Source organism: Necator americanus, chromosome II (genome assembly GCF_031761385.1).
Source record: "Necator americanus strain Aroian chromosome II, whole genome shotgun sequence".
NCBI classification, from domain to species: domain Eukaryota; kingdom Metazoa; phylum Nematoda; class Chromadorea; order Rhabditida; family Ancylostomatidae; genus Necator; species Necator americanus.
The window spans coordinates 26,005,177-26,014,955 of NC_087372.1; the positions used below are offsets into that span (position 1 = coordinate 26,005,177).

Below are 9,779 nucleotides of genomic sequence, written 5' to 3' on the forward strand. Positions count from 1 at the left end.
TAAACAGTTGGATACTATATAAGCAGCAGTTAGCATTTATGTTTCCACTTTCCGAAGAACGTGGGAGTCGGAGGGATGAAAAGCAACGGGGAAAGTGGACACGACTATGAAACGTTTGAGACGTCCCATTTACCTCTTGCGACATGCACAAAAAGTTACTGTGCGAAACTTCTACGCCACGACACAGAAATTCGACGCTGTGAGACCTCCATTTCATGGACATCTGGTGCCGACGCACCAATCCGACGACGTTGGACGCGTCAAAACCCCTTCCATAGGTATCCTGCGCTGGCGCACCAATCTGAAGCCGGTGGACCCGTCGCACTCCTTTTTACAGTTATTTGATGCCTTCGCACCAATCCGACGCCGTCGCCTCATTATAGCAGTGTGGCAGCGGCGCACCAATCCTACGCCGTGAAACCTGTCCCGTCCCATTTTATAGCTATCTGACGCCGGCCTACCACTCCGACGCCATGGGACCCGCAGCACCCCCTTTTATAGTTATCCGACGCCTTCGCACCAATCCGACGCCGGTGGACCCATCGCACACCCTTTTGTAGTTATCTGACGCTCGTTGACCCGTTGCACTCCATTTTATAGCTTTCTGGCATCGAGGCACCAACTCGACGCCGGTGGAACCGTCGTATTCCCCTTTTCGAATTTCGTGAGCGACACAGACACACACACACACACATCTGACAGAATAAGCCCGTTATTATATACCAGTCGCACCCACTTTTTCGAATTTCGTGACTGACACACACACGTGACAGAATAAGCCCGTTACTATATATCATAATCATGACAATTAAATGATATAAATGGAACATTTCATTCATTTATTTCATTCAATATATGTGTTGCGTTTTCTACTAATCCCCACCTTTTCTACATGTATCTGAGTATGTCTTTACGTTTTTTTCGGTCGTTGTTTTGATTCGTTGTAATCAAGACTTGATCGTTGAGCACTCATTGGGGAAGATCCTTTTCAGACATGAAAGTTGTTACAGGCATAGAAGAAGATGTTGAAGAAATTGAAAGAGCCGTTACCCCTCGAAAAACCAAGTTGGTTGTTAGCTTCCAATTTATTTAGTAACTTTTTGTAAGAAAGATCATTGTAATCATTCTGGCGAGGTATTTTTAGTCTGAGTATTTTAGGATGGGAAAGCGAGACGATCTTCAGGGCATTAGGGGATTTGCAATCCTCTTCGTACTTCTGATGCATCTTAAGCCTGATTCGTTTCGACTTGGTTTCATCGGCGTAGACATGTGATTTTCTCTTTCTTTTCTACATATAGTCATGCGAAACAATAATTTGCTTTCAGATTCTTTGTGTTGTCCGGGTTCCTAATCACCAAAATCCTCCTTGGAAAAAAGTTGTCGTCAAATTCAATCGGCACTTTCTACCTACGAAGGTTCAAAAGGATTGTACCGCTGTACATGATGTTAGCAACTGCTACGTACATATGTGAGTTCCAGATATTAGTTTCCAGAACCACCCCTACTGCGCTGTTCCAAGTACATAGCTTTCCAGCCCCACACTCTCTTAACTAATAATAAAAGAATAATTCCGGAAGTCGCTGAATTCCATTCCTCGGCTCATTCATTTACTTCCATCTCTGTTAAATGTGATAGCTGTAACTGTGAATAATTAGATCCGAGGTTACAGACCTTTATTTCAGCATTTGTTTTTGCTTCATTCATTAAAATCAAAAGACACATTCAAAAATAGAAACCCACCCAGTTCCCCTCTTGCGATCTTTACTAAATTGATAAGGTAAACAATTGAATTAGGTATTTGCTGAATGTCAATGATCCAATCATTCTTGCCTTGTTCTACAAATTACAGCCCAGCCAAATTAAATATTTGAGAAACCTAATGAGATAGACTTTTACGTTAAAAACTATTGTGCTATGACACGAGCACCGGAACCTGTACCTAGTACCTGCTAAAAACACAAAATACTACCGTTATTTTTTCTTTGTTGCCTTTCTCGAGCACGGAAATGAATGGCGTTAGTTTGAAGCTAGATGATCATAATGGTAAATTTCTTCTGGCAGAGTGTGAATAAGCTTCCATGTGCTTGCAGATGGTAACTTTTACCTACTCCTTCCTGATCGCGAGCAAATTGTTGATGATCTTGCTTGGGTGTGCACGTACTCCTCCAACATCCAACCAATTTTTGAAAAGTTAGGCTACTGGGATCAGGTATTCCGTTTAATTTATAGTTCTCAGAACCGGTGGTTAACTTCGTGATTCAAACATTTTGGCGGCAAGTGCATGTTCTCATTTATTCTCATCACTAGCTTGTGACAATCTTGCTACATCCGTGCAAGACGTGTTCGTAGAATGTCACATTAGGATCTGCAAAGAAGAAAGTTAAATAAACTAATCCCGCTTCTAGGACATCCATAATTCCGACCTTTTACTTATATTACGGATAAGGTGGATTTAGGCTTCGAAGTCCTTTCCTTTATCGCAATATCTTGTAATCGCCAGAGAACTGTGCTCAATGTGGCGTTCTGAACATTAACTGCGTAGCACCACTAGGTAGTTAACCCACAGCTGTCTGTAAACTTACAAAAAATTTGAAGTGTGCTGCTCCTCACCGCTTTTTTGAGGTCCTTTCTGTTCATTTCTATTTTTATGGCAAAATCATACTTTCAACCATCTTTACTCTCATTATCCACTAAACCAGCACTTTACCCTTAACATAACATGCATTTAGAAATTATTTTGAATTTGATGATAGTGAAGACGATGGTTTGGTGCAAAAGGATTATCATTTTCGGAAACGGTGAGCAATTTTTGGAAGGATGAAATCAATGAAGTCGATGGTACCCAACAAGGCGTAGCGAGCTTATCTTCATTTCTCAACTCGTCTATCGCGAAGCGATTCAAAGCTCTGTGAGGAAAATCTCAACTAATCTCAGTAGCTGTTACTTTACCCAAATTTTTAAATCGTATTACGTGCTGCAATCAATATAGAGGTTGCGAAGCGCGTTCGGACAAGTTGACTTCCACGATCAAAGCATGTTTGTAAATCTGAAAGTCGCTGAGGAGAACGGTACTTCAGTGAGTCCGAAATCTGCTTAAAAAAATAAGTGCAACGTAACATTCTGAAATACGCCTGTTGAGGTGCGCCAAAAGATCTATCTGATTTGAAAGGCAACATTTTGCTGAAACAAATGTACATGGATCCTTACAGCAAACTTTGAAACCCATATGGTTGGGGAAATCAACTGCCGAATAAACTCAACTTCTTCGTCGGAATCACGGAAGCACAGAACCGATGTGTGGATTTCTGTTCTCACAAACATCCAGTCTTTTAACAATCATATATCATGCTATACAATAACGGGCTTATTCTGTTACATATATATATCTTCTTCTTCTTCTTCCTAGCGTTTGTCCCGCGTTGTTGCAGGGTCCGCTTTTCTGCTTCTTCTTGTCTTCCATTTGGTTCTATCCATTGCATCAGCCGTACACAAACGTGCATCTATCATGTCCAGCTTCACACGGTCTAACCAGCGAATCTTTGGCCTCCCGCGCGGCCTCACTCCTGAAACGTCGAGCTTCAGAGCGGTTTTGGCAACAGAATCTTCCTCCCGCCGCAATACGTGACCAAACCATCTCAGTCGCGCCTCCTTCATCTTCTCAGTTATCGGGACGACACCGAAGATGGAGCGCACAGTGTCGTTGGATACTTTCTCTTTTAGCGTTACACCTATCGTCCACCTCAACATCCGCATCTCCATAGCGTGCAGCACTCTTTCCAAGGCTTTCGTTGTCGGCCAGCACTCGCATCCGTAAAGGGCAACAGGACGCACAACCGTCCTGTAGATCTTCGACTTCAGTCGAACAGGGACTTTCTTGTCGCATAGTACCCCTTTGCCATTTTCCATTTCATCCATGCAGCATTAACACGTGCTCGACCCTCTTGATCAATGTCGCCTGTGGAAGTCACTTTGGATCCAAGGTACTTGAAGCAGTTCACCTTGTTTAATTCGGTGCCATCAACACGAATTGAACCATCCTCTATCCTGGGTCCGCACTCCATGTACTCAGTTTTTGATGTGTTGAGGCGCAATCCATATTGCTGCAGCTGATCCTTCCAAGACTGCACTTGTTTCTGAAGATCATCTCGAGACTCCGACGCGAGCATGACATCGTCGGCAAAGAGTAGAGTCCACGGATGCTGCTTCTGGATTTCCTTCGTTATCGTGTCCATGCACAGTATGAACAGCAGAGGTGAGAGGGATGAACCCTGATGAACCCCTACTCGTACAGGGAATGGCCTGCTTGTTCCAACAGCACATCGTACAACGCTGGTAGGCTTCGCATAAAGCAGCTTCGTCCACCGTACATATTCTTCTGATACTCTATGCGACCTCATGGACATCCATAACAGCTCATGTGGGACACGGTCGAAAGCTTTCTCGAGATCGAAAAAAGCAAGATGCACACTGCGGTTCTTCTCTCGATGTTTCTCCAGGAGGATTCGGACAGCATGGATAGCATCTATAGTGTTGCAGTCCTTCACAAAACCGCACTGGTTGAGTGAAACGCTAACAATTTTCCTCAGACGAGCTTCCAGGACACGCTCAAAAACCTTCATCGTATGGCAGAGCAGTCGTATAGGCCTGTACGAGGTGCAGTCAGCAATGTCTCCTTTCCCTTTCCAGACAGGCACGGTCACGGAAGTTTGCCAAACGTCTGGAGTCCGTCCTTCTGCAACGATCTTGTTAAATAGAGTTGCGAGCCACATGGACCCTCGATCTCCTAGCAGCTTCCAGAAATCAACAGGTATGTCATCAGGACCGGTTGCCTTGTTCGACTTCATTTTTGCGAGGGCAGCACTGACTTCGACGGCAGTAATTGGTAGAACAGGACCCTCGACGCTGGGAACGGTTGGGATGGGAGGATGACAGAACTCTTCGTTACACAAATGATTGTAGTACTCTCGCCACCTCTCCAGGATCTGACCAGAGCGGCGCAGAACGGCTCCATCAACTCCCTTAACGATCTTGGTGTGCTCCATATCCAACGTTGAGCGATGACGTGCTCTGACTAAACGATACACTGCCCGCTCGCCTTCTCTGGTATCAAGCATGTCGTACACAGCCTTGTAGCGGTCCGACTTCGCCTTGGAGACTGCCTTCTTAGCCTCCCTCTTCGCCGCTAGGTAAGCACCCCGATCTTCAGGCTGACGCGTCCTCCACCAGAGCTTATACTTGGACTTCTTCTCACGAATTGCCGCCTGAACTTCCTCGTTCCAAAACCATGTAGCCTTTTGTACCTTTGGCTTACCTAGAGCCGTCTTTCCCAGAGTGTTTTCCGCGGTCAAGCGTATAACGCTGGAAGTAGACAACCACATTTCCTCCACACTACGAGTAGGGTGGTGAAGTGTAGATGGAGCCATGGACACGAAAAATACCTCCTTTCGATCCTTCAGATTCCACCATTTGATGCGCTGTGTTTCAGTCCTTGGATGTCTCTTCCTTGGACGGGAGATTTTCAAGTCCATAACGAGCAGATGGTGCTGGGCAGCGACATGGTCTGTAGGGATGACTTTTGAATCCTGCAGAAGTCGGCGATCTCGTCGGCGTAACATCCAGAAATCTATTTGTGTTTCACGACCGCAGCTGGTGTACGTGATCAAATGCGATTTTCTTTCCCGATACTGCGTGTTAGCAATGATCAAGTCACTTGCAACAGCATACTCCAGGATTCGCAACCCGTCGTCGTTACGAGCTCCATAGCCGTATCCACCATGACAACTCTCGAATCCATCTTTCCGGGAACCGACATGTCCGTTGAAGTCTCCTCCGATTAAAAGTACTTCTTCGCTTTCCAGGGATTCGACGTACTGCTCCAGATCTTCCCAAAAGCACACCTTCTCTTCTTCACTACAGCCCATCTGTGGTGCATAAGCAGAGACGACTCGCAATTCCACTTCTCCTGTATCTACTTTTATAGCCATCAAGCGATCCGATAGTCGATCCACCGCTGTGACGCTATTTCTAAACGACTCGTTCAATATGATACCAACGCCGTTGCGATTTGATGTGCCGTGGTAGATCAGCTTGTAGCCATCGCCTAATTCCCTTGCCTTGGAGCCTTTCCAGCGAGTCTCCTGTACACAACATATGTCAACACGGCGTTTTCTGAGACTGTCTGCCAGTTCACGACTTCTTCCAGTAAGCGTCCCAACGTTAAGTGTTGCCAAGCGCACTGGATGTTGCTGGCGATGGCGGACTAACTTCTTTGGCCGGCTTCGTCCTCTAGTCGGTAGCCCTCGTATATTTGCCACATTGCCCGGGCGAGGACAATGCGCGTCGCTTCTGGGGTACGCCCTAGCTTCTGAAGAACACATAGTAGACATTAGCAGTATGACGCGACGGGGGTGTTGTCCTCGGTCGGCTTGTCGCACTAGCAAGCTAGCAGCCTGGCACCGGAATCGTCGTACTACCTCCTCGCTTAGCTAGCCTGTAGCCTTGGCCCAAGGACCGGGCTACTAGCCGGACACCTTTGTGGCATGGTTGAACCTGCCGAGACGAAGTCTCGCCACCATAGCTGCCCGACGGCCAGGGCCACCGCTGCGCCGCTTTGAGGCGTGAGGTAGGATTTGCAGCAGTGTTACATATATATATATATATATATATATATATATATATATATATATATATATATATATATATATATATATATATATATATATATATATATATATATATATAGGGCGGGTATAGTGTATAGTGTTCCACTTCACTCCCGTGAGACGGGAGTGAAGTGGAACGGCTCCCGCGGTGTCCTGTGGTCCCATGGTGGACCTCCTGCACCTATATATATATATATATATATATATATATATATATATATATATATAATGTATATATATATATATATATATAGGCGCAGGATGTATATATATATATATATATATATATATATATATATATATATAGGGAGATGTATATATATATATATATATATAGGCGCAGGATGTATATAAATGCTAGTATGAATATTAAATTTCTAACTTCGGACACCACGGATCTCCCTCTCTAGAGGGATCACAGCCGGTTAGTCGCGAGGCTACGTGGCGCGTCCCCGGGTGGCGGATAGGGGGCTAATCGCGGACCAAAAGCGACCTTGCGCTTGCCCAGAGACGCAGGTGGATTCAGGGGATGGACTCCCTGTTTCTGCTGAGCCAGGACTGACTCATGACATCCTTGTATCCCGCACGTCGGTCCGGCCAAAAGCCTGCAATCAAGTGACTGGGAGGTGCAAGGGAGGCGGTTTGGAGTCGCCTCCAACAAATAAGCTCCACATGTCCACACCGGGAGAACGAAAGTTCTCCCAGAAACTCATGGGACTAATAGAAAAGAGTCTCCTGATTCCGGAGGAAAGCCTGGTACGGTAGCGCCAGGTAGGACGGGGTTGCAGGAGTCATGTAGGCTACCAAAACGGAAAAGGACTAGGATGGCGATCTGTACTTACAACGCACGTACGCTTGCATCGGAAGCGGCCATCGAAGATCTGATGATGCAAGCCAAGAAGATCAAGTACGACGTCATCGGACTGACCGAGACGAGACGACGTCACCCTCTCAACGCCGTATATGAAACTGGAGAAGAACTGTTCTTAGGAACATGCGACAGTAGAGGTGTTGGTGGAGTTGGCGTCCTCGTCAACACGAGTATGGCAAAGAACATCGACTCTTTTGAACAACTTACGACCCGAATCGGACGTCTGCGGATGAGAAGATGTGGCCCAATACCAGCTTTGACTATCTTCGTCGTTTACGCTCCAACATCAAGCTACGAAGAAGAAGAAGTCGAAGCTTTCTATATGGACCTGGAGAAGTTCTACCAAGAAGATCATGCCTTCTACAAGGTCATAGTTGGCGATTTCAACGCTAAGGTTGGCCCAAGAAGAACGCCGGAGGAACTTCACATCGGGACCCACGGCCTACAATGGAATGACCAGGGAGAGAGGCTCTCCGAGTTCATCATGACGACTAAAACCATCCATGGGAACTCGCAATTCCAGAAGCACTCCTCTCTACGCTGGACGTGGGAGTCACCCGGTGGAGGGTACCGTAATGAAATAGACCACATCATCGTCAATCAAAGGTTCTGCCTGACGGACGTCGGTGTTGTACCAAAGTTCTACACGGGATCGGACCATCGCCTCCTCCGAGGAAGATTTTCCTTCACAAGGAGAGCAGAGAAAGCCGCCAAGTTCAGAGAGAGAAATCCCAGGACTACCATCAACTGGGATCTCTTCGCTACGCTAGCCGGCTTTTGGGAAGATTCCGCAATCGACAACATCGACGAGGAATATGACCGGCTTGTCGAACACCTTCACGACTGCGCGAAGAAGGCTGAGAGTTTTAAAACCACCAAGAGGCGCCTGTCTCTTGAAACTCTTGAGCTGATACGCCAGCGTGGAGCAGCACGAGCCGCAGGGAACCAAGAACTCAGGTCCGAGCTCGCAAGGCTTTGCCGAGAGGCGATAAAGGAAGACCTTAAAGAGAGAAGAGCAGAAGTGCTGGCTGAAGCTGCAGAGGCGGGGAAAAGCATCCGCTATGCCCGTCGAGACTTCGCCAGTCGCAAGACGAGGATGACTGCTCTCCGGAACCCAAAGGGAACAGCCATTGCATCGAGAAGGGGGATGGAGAAAATCATCTACGACTTCTACTCTGATCTCTTCGACAGCCATGTCCACTTGCCTCCTCACCATCTGAGGGAAGATGGACAAGTCATTCCAGAGGTTCTCCCGTCCGAAATACGACATGCTATCATGTCGGTAAGAAATCGTACGGCACCCGGTCCCGACAGAATAAGACCAGAACACCTGAAGAGCTTTCCGCCAGTACTCATCAACACCCTGGCGAGGCTCTTTACACGTTATCTGTCGGAATGCAAGGTTCCTAAACAGTGGAAGACCAGCAAGACCGTGTTGTTGTAGAAAAAGGGAGATCCACATGACATCGGCAACTATCGCCCAATCTGCCTACTGTCCGTCATCTACAAGCTCTTTACAAGAGTAATCCTTAATAAGATTGAAAGAGTCTTGGATGAAGGACAGCCATGCGAGCAAGCAGGGTTTCGAAAAGGATTCAGCACGATTGACCACATTCACACTGTTTCGAAACTCATCGAGGTATCACGAGAGTACAAGATGCCGCTCTGTCTCACCTTCATCGACTTAAAGAAGGCTTTCGACTCGGTTGAGACGGAAGCGGTCGTGGAAGCCTTGGACAACCAAGGCGTCCCTACTCAGTACATAAAGGTACTTCGAGAGTTGTACAGTAACTTCACGACCGGAATTTCGCCATTCTACAAGAACATCATCATTGACGTGAAGAGGGGGGTCCGACAGGGTGATACAATTTCACCCAAAATATTCACAGCCACCCTCGAGAACGAAATGCGAAAGTTGGAATGGGACGACATGGGAGTGAAGGTTGATGGTCGGCAGCTACACCATTTGCGCTTTGCTGATGACATCGTACTGGTAACACCTAGCATCAGCCAAGCGGAACGAATGCTGACCAAATTCGACGAAACATGTGGATGCATCGGTCTTCAGCTGAATCTACAAAAGACGATGTTCATGCGGAACGGATGGGTCTCGGATGCCCCATTCACGCTCAACGGAACGAACATATCCGAGTGCACCAGCTACGTTTATCTGGGTCGGGAACTGAACATGATGAACGACCTGACCCCTGGGCAGGAGGAGACGAGCAGCTTGGGGAGCGTATAAG

At 46.8% G+C, this 9,779-nt stretch overlaps 3 protein-coding genes across 6 annotated transcripts; 2 read left to right on the forward strand and 1 right to left on the reverse strand.

Moving 5' to 3' along the window:
* Positions 1-892: 892 nt before the first annotated feature.
* On the forward strand, positions 893-3,219 carry RB195_019489 (uncharacterized protein; the record flags this gene model as incomplete). Of its 2 annotated transcripts, XM_064187353.1 has the most annotated exons (7): positions 893-902; positions 1,011-1,065; positions 1,159-1,269; positions 1,326-1,468; positions 2,091-2,209; positions 2,990-3,068; positions 3,140-3,219. In XM_064187353.1, the coding sequence occupies 7 exons, from the start codon at positions 893-895 to the stop codon at positions 3,217-3,219; spliced, it is 597 nt and encodes a 198-aa protein (XP_064043234.1). The 2 variants fall into 2 exon arrangements, with proteins under 2 accessions (XP_064043234.1, XP_064043235.1); XM_064187354.1 differs by lacking the exons at positions 2,990-3,068; positions 3,140-3,219 and adding an exon at positions 2,730-2,741.
* Positions 3,220-3,402: 183 nt separating this feature from the next.
* RB195_019490 (uncharacterized protein) lies at positions 3,403-6,377 on the reverse strand (the record flags this gene model as incomplete). Its single annotated transcript, XM_064187355.1, has 2 exons — positions 3,403-3,838; positions 3,889-6,377. The coding sequence occupies 2 exons, from the start codon at positions 6,375-6,377 to the stop codon at positions 3,403-3,405; spliced, it is 2,925 nt and encodes a 974-aa protein (XP_064043236.1).
* A 1,109-nt stretch (positions 6,378-7,486) lies between these two features.
* Positions 7,487-9,778, forward strand: RB195_019491 (uncharacterized protein; the record flags this gene model as incomplete). 3 transcript variants are annotated; one of them, XM_064187358.1, is made up of 2 exons in its annotated part: positions 7,487-8,935; positions 8,978-9,778. In XM_064187358.1, the coding sequence occupies 2 exons, from the start codon at positions 7,487-7,489 to the stop codon at positions 9,776-9,778; spliced, it is 2,250 nt and encodes a 749-aa protein (XP_064043237.1). The 3 variants fall into 3 exon arrangements, with proteins under 3 accessions (XP_064043237.1, XP_064043238.1, XP_064043239.1); XM_064187356.1 differs by lacking the exon at positions 8,978-9,778 and having other exon boundaries at positions 7,487-8,977; XM_064187357.1 differs by lacking the exon at positions 7,487-8,935 and having other exon boundaries at positions 9,191-9,778.
* Between the last annotated feature and the right edge of the window lies 1 nt (position 9,779).